General features: G+C 53.8%; 4 protein-coding genes across 4 annotated transcripts; 1 reads left to right on the top strand and 3 right to left on the bottom strand.

Moving 5' to 3' along the window:
* Positions 1-3,991: 3,991 nt before the first annotated feature.
* BZA05DRAFT_416755 (uncharacterized protein) lies at positions 3,992-6,184 on the bottom strand (the record flags this gene model as incomplete). The annotated part of the gene is made up of 2 exons (XM_051485425.1): positions 3,992-4,949; positions 4,998-6,184. 2 exons carry the CDS (start codon positions 6,182-6,184, stop codon positions 3,992-3,994), a joined length of 2,145 nt encoding a protein of 714 aa, XP_051341464.1.
* A 622-nt stretch (positions 6,185-6,806) lies between these two features.
* On the bottom strand, positions 6,807-7,729 carry BZA05DRAFT_416754 (uncharacterized protein; the record flags this gene model as incomplete). The annotated part of the gene is made up of 2 exons (XM_051485424.1): positions 6,807-7,438; positions 7,492-7,729. 2 exons carry the CDS (start codon positions 7,727-7,729, stop codon positions 6,807-6,809), a joined length of 870 nt encoding a protein of 289 aa, XP_051341463.1.
* Positions 7,730-8,957: 1,228 nt separating this feature from the next.
* On the bottom strand, positions 8,958-10,392 carry BZA05DRAFT_442822 (uncharacterized protein; the record flags this gene model as incomplete). Its single annotated transcript, XM_051486797.1, has 4 exons — positions 8,958-9,036; positions 9,706-9,981; positions 10,039-10,154; positions 10,213-10,392. The coding sequence occupies 4 exons, from the start codon at positions 10,390-10,392 to the stop codon at positions 8,958-8,960; spliced, it is 651 nt and encodes a 216-aa protein (XP_051341462.1).
* Positions 10,393-12,176: 1,784 nt separating this feature from the next.
* On the top strand, positions 12,177-15,819 carry BZA05DRAFT_442821 (uncharacterized protein; the record flags this gene model as incomplete). Its single annotated transcript, XM_051486796.1, has 4 exons — positions 12,177-12,453; positions 12,508-13,467; positions 13,525-13,767; positions 13,835-15,819. 4 exons carry the CDS (start codon positions 12,177-12,179, stop codon positions 15,817-15,819), a joined length of 3,465 nt encoding a protein of 1,154 aa, XP_051341461.1.
* Positions 15,820-16,071: the final 252 nt, after the last annotated feature.

Below are 16,071 nucleotides of genomic sequence, written 5' to 3'. Positions count from 1 at the left end.
AGTCTTCCAGCCGACAACCCACCTGGGCAAAAGACATACAAATTGCGTACGTTTCTACATACATACCAGACTTATGTGTGAAAAAGACTGGACTCCGGCGGATGAGAGATCGACCCCCTTCCTTCCTTCGGCGGTCACTGGTCAGTGGTCAGTGGTCACAATCGAGATCTATCATCTCTGCAAGCACCCGACGGCCCTGTATCTATTTACTATCTCCTGTTCGATCCCGCTAACCACATATAGCTCGCCGAAACAGGCAGCGGAAAAAAATGTTTCAACCTTCTCTTGTCTTCCGGATCCGTGGTACGAACATGGAGGAGGAACGAGAATGAGAACTAGGTACCGGTATTCCTCTTTACCAGTCGCGGCCTCGCGGCCCCTCCATGCGCAGGGTCCCGTTACTACTAGGTAGGTGGTAGGTGGTAGTAGTAGTAGTGTCTACGCTCTCGAGTCTCAACAGTAACAGTCAACAGTCAACTGCCGACGTTCCCGCATAGGGAGTCACTCGCTCACTGCGATTCCACCGGTCTTGTCTACTAGGTAGTGTGTTGTGAGATCATCATTCTGCCGCATAACTAGATATGGCAGTACATGGACAGCTCGGAAATGGCCGGAACACCTACAATTACGGAAGGCAGTGCAGCTAGCTCGAGGAGGAAAAGTACTTACCTAGGTACCTAGGCTCGGTGGTGTAGCTATTTTCAACTTGGGACTCGATGAGGTAAGAACTTAGGTACGGAAGTGATAAAGCTACGATGTGTTTTCGTGTATGCGGTTTGTATTTAGTCGCCAATCAATTAGAGCAGAGACGGAGACGGAGATCGTGCAGGTAGTTCGTCCAACCCGCGAATGGAGTGTCAACTGTCACTCGATCCGTAAGCCACAGGCCGCAGAAATCGACTTTTAACTCAGACCCAAGTACCTATATGCCAAACATTCATTGTAATCCAAGCAGTAATACAATAACCCAGCAACAACATGTATTCCTGGCAACCGCCAAACAAAAAGCAAGACAAAACCAAAAACGCAGCAGAAAACAAAACCAAAACCAAAACCAAAACCAAAACCAAAACCAAAACCAAAACCAAAACCAAAACCAAATCACAGAAAAAACACAGCAGAAACCAAAAAAATCAAGCAATCCAGCGAAACTCATCACTGCTCGCGAAGGCTGCAGCCGACCCGCGGCTTTGCTGCCAGCTGATCCAACCACTCCCAGCCCCCGCCGGGTCACCGTACGGATGCGCATTAGCATCGTCCGCCCACCAGAAAAGGTCATCGTGTGGGCTGCCATGTGCTCGGCCACCCACCCACCCACCCCCCCACCGACAAGGTGTCTGGCAGCGAGGGGGAGTCTCGCTCTCCCTCATCCCTCTCCGCTTTTTCCGCCTCCCCGTACTGGGTACCTGTGGATTCCTTGAGACCTCCAACCGCCAGTCTGACCGTCTCTTCTTCGTTCTGCGGAACGCGGCACAGCCGCAGATGAATCGGTGGCAGGCGGCGACAGACGACGGAAATGATTCCATCGTTTCGGTATCGTATCATAGTTTTCGGCCGGCTTTCCGTTCTTCGACCCGACCGACGCGAGCATCGGTGGGGAGTGACACTGGATTGTGAGGGATGCAGCTGTCGCTGCGAGGCATCGGCGCAGCGGCGTGGGCATTGGCGCCTCCGGATCGGGGTCCGGGAGTCTGCCAGCGCCCACGCAACTGAACCCGCAAAAATAGTGCGAAGCTCTCCTGGCTGGAGGGATAATTATTGCGGTACGCTCCAAAGGAATCCATCCACAAATGTAAGAACTTGATCGTGATCATATCCAGTTGATTGTCTTGGTTGTCTTCGGTATTGCCGGTGCGGATAAATTTGGCCTCACCTCCAGGTAGGGACGGCCGTAGGCCTGAATCCTGCAGTGAATCGTTAGCAGTGAGAAATCGACATCTGGAACTGAAGAATACCCACCATCGAAGGTGATCGAAAAGACAGCGCTGTGTGAAATTGGAAGCGATGGTGAGAAATCACCTGCCAGCGTGCAGCCCAGATCCTGCTGGTTGCACCCCCAAGACTACCGGGGTAGTTTTCTCTCTGGATCTTCTTGTGTCCATTAACCTCCCGGTATCTGGGGGGACGCCGTGGCTGTCTTCTCCTTCTTCATCGTCGTCCGGTCGCCGGACATGCAGGCAATATTGTGCTATCATATCCCGCACTCAATGTTAGCCGACTGCCCGAGCTTGTTAATATCACTGGATGGTTAGACATACCCAAAAAACGAGGCCAACCCAATGCGGTGCGACGGGAGAAAGCGGCACGCCTAATGTCGTAGGGCTTTCCTCCCGCGCCGACCCAAGTCTGTTCGCGGGAGTGAGGACGGGAAGGAAAAGGGAATTGAAAAGGCGTGAGGTAGGGAAAGAAAAGTGGGTAGGAAATATTGCCCCGAAGGGCTGTGGGTGGATTGATGCTAGGTAGGATGTGTGTTGTGTTGAAGTGTGATCTAAGAGAAAGAGGAAGAGGGGAGCAGCTTTGCTGCGGCTGGTTTTGTGGTAGATCGTACGGCTTATTTGGGGTTGGATCTCGGAACCCTAACTCACTCACACGTGTTCTTCCTGTCATTTAAAGGGCTATCTGCAGTGTCGGCTAGGGCAGTGCGATAATGTCAAACAAGAAATCCGGTTTCGAGTTTGATGGTTTGACTAGTGTGAAAGCTCCGAGTGATAACGAAACCACACAGAAGATACCAACGCTACTAACCCTCGGCACCGGTATCACATTGCCAATTGCAACGGTGGAAACGGAACCTCGAGAACCCAGGGATCTGTTCCCCTACCAACTCCAGACCCGTACCGTAGGTACAGTAGGTCCAGTATCCACTGTCTTTCAAGTTTCTGTTCAGTTTCTGTTCAATTTCTGGCCAGTTCCTAGCTCACCGGCCGATGGTTCGATGCGTCGATGACGAAGTGATGCCGCTCCCTCTGTGTAGTGCGGACGGCGGATGTACTCCCCATTGCAGACCTGATCGTTTGCGGCACATTCTGTGCGCACTGCGTGGGAACTCAACTTGTTACTTCAGTCTTCAGTCTTCGGCAGCTGCTTCACCTCGGCTGGGCTGGGCTGAGCTGGGCTGAGCTGAGCCAAGCCGGGTGGAGGTGGAGGTGGAGGTAAAGGCGGAGGTAGAAGTGGAGGTGGAGGTGTTACAACCTACCTAAGTCCCATGCGGCATAACTGCGGCATAACTGCGGCATAACTATAGCAATCTTCCTTCGCAGTCTTGCAGATAAGCCAGAATGCGGCCTGCGGCCTGCGCGTGGAGCTCTGCAGCTGGACTGGACAGCGGGCAGTGGACGGTGGACGCATTCAATGGCAATAGGCGAGGAATGAGAATTGAGCAATGAGCAATGAGCATACGGCGGCGCGGCTTTTACTGCTCTATATATATGAAGGAAAGAGCAAACAGAGGATAGAACGTGGCATATGTATGGTACCGGTATTCGACGACCGGTAAATAGGCGGTATGTATGTGCTGCAGCGAATCATGTGATATCACTCGGCGTGGCAAATCGTCGTCATCGAGAACTTATGACGGATCCGGTTCTTCAGAGTCACCACCGACTATGGCTAAAACAAATGCACCAGGTAGATCTCGTGAGAAGTGCCTGGAATAGTCGCAAGGTTTAAAACAACATGGCCAAAGCCCAATAAGCAGGTCGCTACAATGTTCATAGCAATCACTCGGCAAACATACCCAGCATCGACAAGATTTCAAATCCGTATGTACAATGTATGCAGAGCTATGAACCACAGGAAACAGAAAAAGACACTCGCTCAATTCATTCAAACACCTAACATTTAGATATCCGCTCAACAATGAAACGCCCGCAGCAAGGTATGAAGTCATGAAGTTATGAAGCAGGTATACAGGTATGATCGGTACCAGAAATCCGGCCATCATGCAAGACAACCGCGCATCAAGCAAGAAGTTTTGCAACACAAACCCTGATTACTTCGCCTTCTTCCACGGCTTCCTCATCGACTTCGCCCTATCCAGCAGCGCGGTTCCACTGCGCGACTTCTTTCCCTTCTGTGCCGCGGCCGCATCGTAGCTCACAGTCCTGACCAGCGCCTCCTCTAGCGTCTCTAGCGTCTCCATCCTGTCCTGACTGTCGTGGCGGCCGTGGGAGCGGTGGCGGTGAGGGAGCGACGGACAGCTATTCTCCTTGCTGTGGTGGGAACTCTTGCCATCGCCAGCACTCTTGCGGAACAGCGAGGAGAGCTTGCCATGGATACGCGTGGACGACGAGGCGTGCTCCGGTTCCGGCTCCGGGGGTCGGTCGGGGATCAGGTCGATCAGCGGAGCCCGCGGAATGAAGACGGTGTTGTTTTCGCGGGTGGGGGGTGGGGCGGGAATCGGGTAGCGGCTGTCGGTGAAGGGATTGGTCGGAAGAACTGCCGCCGCCGCAGGATCGACCTGGCGGTACCGCAGGGGTCGAGTTGGGTCGGCGAAGGGATTGCGGGGGTTGCGGTTGATGTCGTTGGGTGGGATTGAAGGCGGCGGCAGGCCGCGAGGCTGGAGATCGTGCGGTGAAGTGCTGGATACACCCATGGGGGACGGCGGTGACGTGGATGGCATCGGTGTGTAGCGAGGCGGCGGCGGTGTGTTGGCACTCCACCTGTCGCCGAAGATGTCGTACCAGGAGACGGGGGGTGCGGTTAGGTTGCGGCTCGGATTGAAAGCACCCCGACCTAGGGTACTCCGGCGACGTTCGGGCTGAGGGGGATTGAAGGTGTTCTGACTTAAGATACTCCGACGACGTTCGGACTGAGTGGGATAGGTAGCGCTCTGACCCAGGATACTTTGGCGACGTTCGGACCGAGTGGGATAGGAAGGGGTCGACAACTTCGTAAAGCGGCGGTTGGCAAGCGTGTAGAGCCCCCTTCTATTTGCAGGGTCGACAGCACTGCAGTTGGTTAGAGCGAAAAAGAAGAAAGGAAAAGGTGAGCCTTACGAAGACGGGTCCAATCGGTCCGATCGAGGTACAGACTCCAAGCCTTCAAGGCTAATTTCAGGAGAAGTTGAATCTGTGCTCCTAACCGTGCTAGGCGGCGACCCAAATCGCTGATCTGGCGATTCGAACAAGCAGAAGTTGCGGTGCAGTTTATGTCGTGCCTTCACCTCCTCCGCTTCCTCGTCGGCGATGAGACTAGCACGCAGAGTTTGGATGTGAGACCACAACGGAATGCAGTCTTCCCCTACGATCGGGCTACGGCCCTCGTTCATCACTGCTATTTCTTCACTCTCAAATGGATTCTGCTCATCGGGAAGAGCCGAGTGATCACTCGCCTTCTGCTTCACCATACCCATCTCTTCAGTCTGAAGTTCCTCTTCACCGTAATCATCACAATCTTCACCACGGCTGTGAGTAGTGCGTCCGGCTGGCCGGTGTGACCCCCGGTGAACAAAGTCCACAATCTCCTCTCCCACCTCCAATACTGCCGCAGCCCGGAGCTCCTCGATGTACCTATCCCTCCTGCGCTGCTCCAACTCCTCGACGCGTTCCCGTCCACCACCCACGGCACGTAGTTTAGCCAGCATCGGCTGTAGTAGATCATCTTCTTTTGCCGCCCAAAGCCTCTCCCCCTCCCTGCGAGCCGGCTGGTCCTCGAGCCACTGTAGGAACAGCGGATGACGAAAGAAGGTGGAACTCTGGGGGGGCGGGGCCTCGAAGAGAGTTGAATTGCTGTCTGAAGCGCGGAGATCACTGTCGGTGTTTGAATCTTCCGGGGAAGAGGAGTAAGTGCTACTTGGTGGCGGGTGATGGATGGATTCGTCGGAGTGGAGGGGGCACGATTCGTCGGAGTGGAAGAGGGACGGCGAGCGCGTGAGGGGTGGCATCGCGGACAGCGCCAGCGACAGCATCGATGCTTCGGCATTCGGAGAGTCCACGACGGTCAAGGAAGAGGGGTAGGTGCGCTGAGTATTGGCAGAGAAGGAATCAGTAGTAACATCACGGAGCACAATGGCATCGTTGAAGGCTGAATCGCCTGTCTGGGGTGCAGTCTTCCGCCGGGATGAACGAGCAAGGGGGTTCAGAGTCACCGCCATGCCGACGGTATGTTCGCTGGACGGCCGGATCTTGCTGGAAGTTTGTGTCTTGAACGGTATTTGATCTTCCCAAGGAGGTGTTCGGACCATAGCTGCCTTCGGGGGCTTCGTTCGGTCGTCCTCAACGCCGAGAAGAGAGGTCTTAGCAACAGCCGGGAATGCACAGAGAGTGTCATCACTATTTTTGTATGATAGACTTGTTGGGATTCCAGTTCCTTCATCCGTCACCATTTCATCACGGGTCTGACTCTCAAGGTGAGGAGTCTCCTCCAACGTGGAACTCAAGTTCGTGGATCGTGAACTCCGATGAGAATCGCGAGCTGAAGGTATGGGGCTTGCTGGTAGCTCCATCTTGTTGAATGCTCTTCAGCAGTACACTAAAGGAGGAGGGAGTAGGCGACGTGGGTAGGGGGTGGTGGGGGCAGATAAAACACGCGGGTTGTGGTCGATGATGGCAGGTGTTGCGGTTGCGGTTGCGTGAGAACTGTGAACATGGGAACACAGGTCGAGAGCTGGTGAAACAAAAATACACTAAATGGGAGCACACCTCGCTAGCTTATTTAAAGAAGATCAAAAGCTTAATGGATCGAGAAAACGAACAAGAAAGTCAAACGTGGGAGTCACAGAAAAGCATATCCTTGCCGAGTGATGAGTTATGTAGTCAGCTAGGTATGCGCGTATCAGAATGCGGAACCGTGGCCCAACCATTGACTCATCGGGGGAAGCTAAAGTCAAAAGCCGAAGACTTTGTCAATTTGAACATCGAAGTCTCCCCACTGCCTCCCGCTTCCTCTTGAGCCTCCTCCTCCGTGACCGGCTCCGCCGCCTCCTCCGCGACCGTCTCCGACACCTCCTCCGTGACCGTCTCCGACACCTCCTCCATAATCACCGGCAACTGGAATTCACGGAGGCCCAGACGCGGAAGACGAAGACCGACCTGAGCACCCCAGACGCATGCGAAGCGTTGTTCCATAGGAGCTGTGACATCATGGTGGAAGTGGTACTTGGACCTTGCTTGGACGGCGGAAGTATCGACCGGAGTCTCCTCGCCGGCCATGCCGTTCTCGAGGTTGCGGTTGAGAGCGCCATGGAGGCCTGGCTTCTGTGTATCCGTGATGTTGGGCTTTCGGTAGCTGTTAGAAAGGCACCAGGCCAAATGCTGGGAGAAGGGGCCGGGTGGGAATGACTTGGCCATGGTGTCGTTGTCGCTGGATCCGTTGGTCGAGGGGATGGAGTCGGCATTGGTGCGATCGTCCTTCTTCTCATCCTCCACCTCAGGCCAGATTGCGCGTACATGTGGATGGTGAGTGTAGTACCAAACGCCGCGCTTCATGAATGTGAAATCTAAGACATTAGAATGTAGATCTTGGCCGCGACGAGTAACGACAAATACGTACTATCAGTCCCACCCAGACATCTCGGCAGCGGCGGGGCCACTGGAATCGCCAAAGAGCCAGGAGGTGCTAACGGCTCGTTGATGGTGTCCGGGAATAGGGTAAACGAGGCCCTCGGCGTCCTGTACGTCTTCTGGTACGGAGCCTGGTAGAATTGGAACTGTCTGGCCGAGCTATCGAGTTGATCCCCACCAGGACAGCCGGAGGGCGTGTTGCCATGTTGCGAAATATTAGACTGCATGATTGGATCGGGGAGATTGTTTGGGGGGGGGGGGAAGGTGCGGGGGCGAGGGAATAGAGGAGTATGATGGGGGAGGACGGCGGAGGATGGAGGCGGATAGCGGAGGATGATGTGGAGGATGAGAAGCGAGGAAGAGGAGTGAAGGAAAACCACACCGGGTATCGTGACGAGAGTTCTGTTGAATAGCACGATGGGCTGATGGCGAATCGTCAAGGGCAGGGCAACTCCACCGGATCGGCACGGCGTTTTTACCTATTTAGGGTGCGACAGAGTCGTCAGGAGAGGCGATGACCAAGTCGTCGGCCGTGATGCATCATGTGTTAAAGAATTCCGGGAAGGATGATTGACTAAAACCGGGCGTATCGATTACTGGAGGCAACCCGAACCACTCGGATATAGAACAACAGAGAACAGTGAAGACGTAGTCCCTCAAGGATGGGCCGCTCGGGTGGCCGCGGCCGTATTGCCGGCCTCGAGATTTTGAGACCACACCCGAGTGAAGGGAGCGTAGAGTTACCTACTACATCTCTGGGTTGAAGTAAATTAACAGTAGACTTCTAATAATAACGTGAATACTGAGAGACAACTACGGTATACTATGTGGGTATTGAAACAAACCCGGCCAAAGGCAATAGGTGATATACCTACACCGGCGATTCTGAGCGATTCGCAACCATTCGGTACAGTTAAAAAGGACGGTACAAACACATGTCGAATGAGAGACCCGAGAACAACAGAGAAAACACGAGCAAAGTCGGTTGCATTACAGCTTATCTGAGGACGCCCTTATTACGTGACAGAACTGCATACAACACGCGGCACGGGCCAAATCGGCGTGGACTGGTCCTGCCTCGGGTGTCGGGCGGGGGTGCAACACACGTTACAGTTGTAGCCGGTGGTAACAGTATTGGAAGCGAGTACAGTTCTCCCGATCGGCGTTTTCCCCATTGAATAATGAGGTAGGTAGGTAGAAGTAGATAATAAATTCGGTACAGCAACAATATCGTGAGAAACGAGCTCTCTATATACAAGCTTCAGTGTTCACCAACCAGAGTACCTGAACATCAATCCCTACGAAAGGTAGGTCTCCCGCGCTCGGATACCCCGCACGGACCATGCCATCTCCGGACGTCCGATACTCTGACGCTTTCCCTACTACGAAAGAAAAGTCGGTTGGGAATTGGAAATCGTACTTGACCAGAGATTTGGAGCACTGGTCACCACTCGACTACGAGTGACCCCTGGTGACGGCAGACGATTCCGAAAACGATTCCGGAATACTGACTGCCAACCATTGTTGTAAGAACCTGGAATAGTAAGCCTTTAAGTTCCTCGCTGTGTGAGCGGCTCGCTCGATGGGAGTATTTCCACAGTACCAGCTTGTTTCGATATGAAAACCTGTAGCCTGAATCAACTGAAAAATACGCGACTACGATGGAAGCCCCACATATGATGGTTTAGAATCTGGAGACGTGCTTTAATGTGCACGAAACGCAAAGATAGACGGTGTTTTAGCTATGGAAACATCGCGTGACTACGCATAAGCAAGACGAAACAATCTGTTTGGAATGGTAAGAACGATCGAATTCAAATTCATTGTAGATAGAGCACATATACCTAGGAGCTTTGTAACAGAAAAGACACTGATTACATCCCAAAGAAACAAAGTAGAAATAATCAGTTTAGTGGAAAGAAATAGGAAAGATGTGATCGTAGGAAATGAGGGAACGGGATTGACAAAGACTACACAGCCTTGCAGCTCGACTTAGCTTCTAGTGACCCCCCTCCCCGTTTGGGTGAAATGGAGCTCTATCTCTGAGGATGTCGTCCATTGAGAGCATTGTCACTGGCAGCTGTTTCGTGGTTTCTTCGAGCCCGTCTATCTCGGCCAGAGTCCGGACCTTCGTGAATGATCCAGCGACATTGGAGGGCTGTTCGTTGTAGATATCAAAGAAAGGCATTCCAAGTTCGCATACGTCTTGTACTCGATGGGCGTGGGAGAAGTCGGCATGCCGGTGATCGCCTCAAACGCGGTGGCGTTGAGAACTTGTACGATGAGGAGCTTGGCGCGCCCTGTGTTCCAAAGTCGGGGAGAATGTGGGTCTTTCCAGATACCCTGCTTGATCGTACCGCCAGCTCCGACTGCCATCTCGTGCGATTGCGCATAGCCTCCCCTCAGCGTTAAAATCAAATCGATTATCGACCCTCGAACGATGCCGTAATCGGCAACCGTTGGAGTCTTTAAGTTTGCGCTGGAGGGTATCACCGATCCTGGTTAAAAACCGGCCTCTCTTGGTGTTCCGAGCAACCTAGGCGCTCTGCGATGGACGCTAGATTCATCCCATAGGGCAAAGCTCGGTTTCCATAGGGTAAAGCTCGGTATGATCTCAAACTCAATTCCTCTAACCGTTTCCGAGCCGGTAACCTTCGCATGAAGTCAGCGATGGTTTCAAACTGCCATGTAATCGGGGGGAGTATTTCACCTGATGTTCGACAGAGTAGCCCAACTTATAAGGCACAGCCACGAACTGTTTGACAACCCCGGGGCTGGTGGCAATACCATTCAGCCACGGCTGAGGTGGTACCACAACGTAGTCCTGCCTCTCTTCGTTTCCTATCGCGGCGGGTGCCAGAGTGTCTTTGTCCGATGGAGTGGGAGTCATGGGCTCACCCGAGACACCATTTACACCCCCCAACGAAGATACGGATGGCAAAAGGTCGGCTGGCTGTATAAAGCAACCATCGACTCGTCTCGGTTGATCTGCAACCCGCCAGGCACGGTCTGCAAGTAGCATGAAGGCCCGTCCGTGACAGTAATCATCTCCCTGGTCTTGGTCGTGGTCATTATCGTGTCTTGAAAATACTCTAGCGAGTCGAAAGCGAAATATCGATGCTTTTGATGGCGACGTCGGAATGAAAGGGGAAGTGGTTGCGATGACGCGCGCCGGAGGTGCGGGGCAGACCGTGGGCTGGGCCGGTCATTGTCGATAGATAGCCTGGGGCGAAACGGCAGGTATTGGCGGAAGTGCCGCTGCAGGTATGGGGAACGATAGCTTTGTCGAAGGGTAGTAACGTTATTATCGTCGAAGGGTAGTATTAATGCTATTCTGGTGAGAACAGTCTTGGTTTCGTTTTTGACGCTTTCGTTGTACCACCGTGGTGAATGCCTCGAAAAGAGGAACCCACAGTCAAGCCCTGTTTTGCACCGACCAGTCAGTCTTTTGTGGTTGTGTACCCGCGCAGTTTTCCTCGCCGGTCAAGAACATTTCACTCTGCGTTCCGCCCGCATGGGGCTGTAGAGATCTGCGATCGATGATTGGTTGAGTTGCCGACGAAGAAGACGAAGCAGCAGTGAGGCTGAGACCTGAAGAATTAAAATGGGATCAACACGGATAGCGATGAATCCTCTCTCAGTGGAAGTGTCGGTTACCGGATCGGGCAACCCCTAAATGTTTATTCCAACCGTCTAGAAGAATGATAAAATACTAGACATGTTTGGTTTCAATTCATCAGCATTTTGCGACCCAGTGGGCCAGTGGTTTCGGTCCAAATGGACAGGATGGCTCAAGACTAATAGGAGGCCGGGACAAGAAATGCGGTTGATCTCGTAACCGTCGCGCGAGCGCCTCCCGCGCTCGAAATTCTGCGAACTCCTGTCACTATTTTGCCTGCGTACCTCTGCGACGCCACTTCGTATCTTGCAATGTCACGGGTGTAGGTGGCTGGGGCCATCGTCCTGCCACTCTTCGCTAGTCCCGATGTGGATCGCTCGGGATCAGCTTTCACCGGCGGCCATGGCGGCGGACTTTGGCGTTCACTCTGAAGTACCTGCAAAATCGGGAGGTGCTTTGAAGCCGATTTCAAGTCCAACTCGGCTTCGGGAGATGTGTGTGCAATCGCATCTGAATCCGCTGTGGTCAGAAAAAACGGCACTCCCATTCTTGAAGTGTGAACTTACCTAAATATTTGGTAGATGCCGGACGTTCACGGGTGAAAGAAGTTGCATTGATCCCATCACTTAACTCGCTGTTCACAACTTGCTGTGTTCATCTTACGGTTGATTCGTCTCTTAGTGATCCATGTGTGAAGTAAATGGACTGATTCGACCCTGACTGTTCCTGGTGACGAAGGTTCAGTGGGTAGCGGATGCATTATCACTCACTCGCAGTCAACGTTTGGTGGAAGTGTTGATCAAGCCCTACACTAGGGGCGAAGTAGGCTAGCTGAGTAGCCACATCAGGTGGGATGCATTTAATATGACAGCCTCTGTTCGATTTTCAGTGCCTCCGTTACAGGTTAACCTCTCTCTCATCACCCACACACCTTTCCTCCAACTTCATACTTTCATTTTCCTACCCGATCTCCACACCTTTTCTACCACTCCCTTTTCCTCATTCAGAACATACAACTGCACCTAGGCATCGGTAAATAGTAATCAGGGAGTACAATGTCAGCGCCACAGGGATTCTTCGATCCCTCCCAGTACCCCGGATACCCAGATCCGTTTGGTTACCACGGATACCCTGATCTCGCTCGTTTAGCAGATTCTTCACATTACTCCGATCTCGCCCAGTTTCACGAAGGCCTGATACCACAGCAGCAACTAATCCCAGGCCACCTTCCTGTCAATAATCCGGGGCCTCCTCCAGGATTCGGTGGGCAGTGGAACCCCTTGGCCCGTACTTTCGGTGGGGTTCCTGCCGGAGGTCAGCCCGCAAGTAATGGTATGTTCCTGCCTTGCTCTTAGAAGATACATGTCTAACCTTGTGCGACTCAAGGCCCGAACATGCCTCCAGGGTTCGGGAATTTCGCCCAGGGTCCGCGTCGATCTTCGGTTAGTGGTTCAGTGCCACCTTTTATGCCGCCATATACGATGCCGTCACAGAATTCCTTCCCAATTCCGAATCCGCCCCCGGGTCTCGGTGGACTCCAATCTCAACAACACAGCCGATCCATTTCGATGGGCGGGGAGATGGATCAATTCGGAAACTGTGGCGCGATGCGACCTCCACCTGGCTTTGAGAATTCTCTACAGACCCGTCCTGGGGCTCCTGGTGACAGTGACGGTTCCCACGCTCGTCACATCCCCACTAGCATCGCGATGGGTGATCAGGATCCTGACGCATCTGCTGGGAGATCGCAAGTAAAGGACCGTCAACTTCGGCACATCCCCACAAGCATCTCGATAGATGATCCGGATACCGATCCATCTGTTGGGAGGCCACAAGCAACGGGCCGTGTGGCGCCGCCTGTTCGTAAGAGTCTCCACTCTGCACGCCTGCTGCAGCTTCGCCAAAAAGTGCCCGGAGCTGAGGAGATGAAGGGAGATTACAGTACGACTCCATGGCGCCGTTTGGCGGCAGAGCCGAGTACGCCGACCCCATCGGTACCAGCATGGCGTCGTACGGCTGTACCGCTTCAGTTCGGTGATATGCCTACGCAAGCTGGCCCGCCTGGTCTCAACTTACCTCCTGCTGGAGCTACGATGACTTTGGAGCAGCAGAACAACTACGCTGTGGACAATTGGACGGATCGTTCTCTTTCGTCGCATGGTGATGGTTTGCAGCAACAAGTTGAAACTGGCAAGGCTGTACCACAAACAGGTCCCAGTCGTCTGACGCAGGCGGAGTTGATTGAAGCGCAGAAGACTCAGCGGCGTCTGGCTGAGGCTTGGGGCGAGCTGAGTGCAAATGGGAGGAACCCAAATCATTCCTCGTCGGTAGTAGGTAGTAGTCGAGGTGGGTTCTCTTCTCTGTGGTTATCATTATATTTGAATTCCGTTCTGACTACAATAGACTTTATGCCTTCAACCGGTACTGCTACAACCGCCACGAGGAAACCCACGACTCAGACGGATTCCCGCCTGCGCATGAGTCCAAATACCCAGGACCGTTTCTTCGCTGAAATGGAAGTCGCACGGGAGAAGGATCGTCATCTTCGTGAGAAAGACAGTTCGCTGATCGAAATCGATATGAGAAACCACAATAGTTATCTATACCCTAACCAACCATCAAAGACCGACCCGTTGCTATCAAATGGTATGTCGAAAGTCAATTATCCTCAAAGACGATCTCCAAGCTAATGGGTAACCGTTCACCATCACAGAGGGGAATCTAAAGGACTTCGACGTGTATAGTTTCTTCGATGCTGTCGAGGCCAAGGAAGAGGCGCTCCTACAAGACGAGCCAGAAACCCAGCAACCTCTGCATTCTCCCGAAGGCGACTTCCCTGCACCATCCGTCGCTGAAAATTGGAACTCCAAAGCTCTGCATGGATCCATGCGGAACTGCAACAACTTATGGGGAGATGCCGATAGCATCACCAATAGCGATGGTGCTTCGTACTCTCGCCCATCGACTCCTGCGTCACCTACCCCGAAAGGCGATAAGTCCGGTTCGGCTCGTCGTCAGTTCCTCATGGCGAAGCAATCTCCCGAGCAGTTCGATCCGCAGCAGGAGGCGTTTTCCAAGAAGATCTCACAGATGGCTATAGGCCGTAGGAACCTTGATCTACAATCTTCTTCCGGTCCCTCTAGGAGTGACTTTGGGCCGCCCAAGCCTGCTCTCAGCGGTTCGTCACGTTTCGGTCCATTCCGTAACGAAGGCAATGGGAGTACCTTCCAGCAGGATGGTGGTTCATCGTCCCGCAAGGTTACCAATCGCAACCTTGCAACTGGTCAGAGAGGTTTATCGAAGTTGTCGCGTCCTGGTGCTTCTCAAATGCGCAAGCATGAGTCGGAGCTTGCCCATCAGATCGATATGCTGCCAGAATCTTCTCCAGGAAACTACCGTGATGGAATAATGAAGGCGGAAGATAACGCAGAGCAAACTGCCGCTAGGTATTGTGGTGACTACGCCTCGCGCAACGATTTGCGCGTGACATCGTCAGACCAGGCGAATGTTTTCAGCAAGCCGTCAACTCAAGACACCACCGATACTGGAGCCTTTCGTCCCGGTAATCGCATCGACACCTCAGGTAGCATCGGCGACGCCTCACGCAACGGGAGGCGCACGAAATTATCGGTCCCGGCGTATGTTTTTAACACGCCCACCCCCTGTAGTTGGGCCTCTCGTCCCGGCAATCGCACCGACAATCCAGGTATTATCGGCAACGCCTCGCGCAAGGGGAAGGAGGTGGAACCGTCGGACCCGGCGTATTTCAACAAGGCGTCCGCTCAAGACACCACCGGTGCAGGCGTCGTTCGTCGCGGTAATCTCACCGACAACTCAGGTCGCATCGCCGGTAATCCGTCAGCCGTGCGTGTTCCGACCTCTGTAGGAGGAGCTGAAACCGCGACCCCGCACTCATCGGCTCCCGCAAAGGCAACCGTCCAATTGCTTAAGCAAGTCGCCACGCCTGTGCCAGCTGTGGGTGGTCCGGCGGCGATCCAGCATTCCACTCCGTCAGTTTATACTGGCTTGAGCTCTGGGCCGGTTTCGATTGCACCGACCAGGATTCCCGGCTTCTTCCACAAGAGCGAATCCGGTCAGCCGCTGCACGCCGCACCTCCAGTCTCAAGCGCCCAGAGCGACGCCCCGGTTGACGCTCGCGCCGCGCCCTTCGAGCCCGCGCAGAAGCGTGCCCTCGTCTACGCTGCTACGGGCAACCCTAAGTTCATGAAGGGTAACAATCCCGACAGCATTCTAACCAGCCAACGCGAGACCATGCGGTTCCTCAACATGTTGAAAGTGCCCGGCTACCACCACCGCCTCCCCATGAGCGTCGACGGTCAGGTGCATATCTTCGAGGGCGACCTACCCCCACTCGGTCTTCCCCCGCTCGCGCCCACCTGGGACTACTCACTATACGAGAAGCCGCCGCGCGCCATCCCATGGGGTGCACTCACCTGCCCTCGCGGCGAAGACGTGGAGGCCGGCGGTGTCTCGAAGCTGTACGGTCCGGAATACGAGTATCTCGACGGGATCGTGTGGGATGCCTCGCTCGGCTGCTCACGCTTCGAGACCGACGCCGAGCGCACGGCAAGACGCGGCCCCATGTGGTGGGAGACCGGCGCGGCGAAGGAAATGGCCGAGGACGACGACGAGGACTTGTCCAACGCGGACGGTCGCATCGCCCGTGCTTCCAGATAGGCAGGCGGCTATGCTACAGAAAAAATAGGCGGTGGGTACTACTGGGTGTGGACGAGAGAGTTAAATGTCTTTGTGCTGATTTGGAAGACATGTCGAACTCGGTTGCACTGTGTCCGCGAAGAAAGACGTGATTTGGTACGGATAGGCGGTGATGAGAATTGTAGGGAGCCCTTAATGCTGTTTTGTTTTCTAAAAAACTACCGTTTCATCCGTACGAAGATCTACAGGCTATCGATCTTCGGGTGATCCCAT

The sequence above is a fragment of the Tricharina praecox genome (genome assembly GCF_024521635.1).
Source record: "Tricharina praecox strain CBS 144465 chromosome Unknown BZA05scaffold_6, whole genome shotgun sequence".
Classification (NCBI taxonomy): Eukaryota; Fungi; Ascomycota; class Pezizomycetes; order Pezizales; family Pyronemataceae; genus Tricharina; species Tricharina praecox.
The sequence above is the reverse complement of the archived record's forward strand: the minus strand, read 5'-3'. Positions and strand labels throughout refer to the sequence as shown.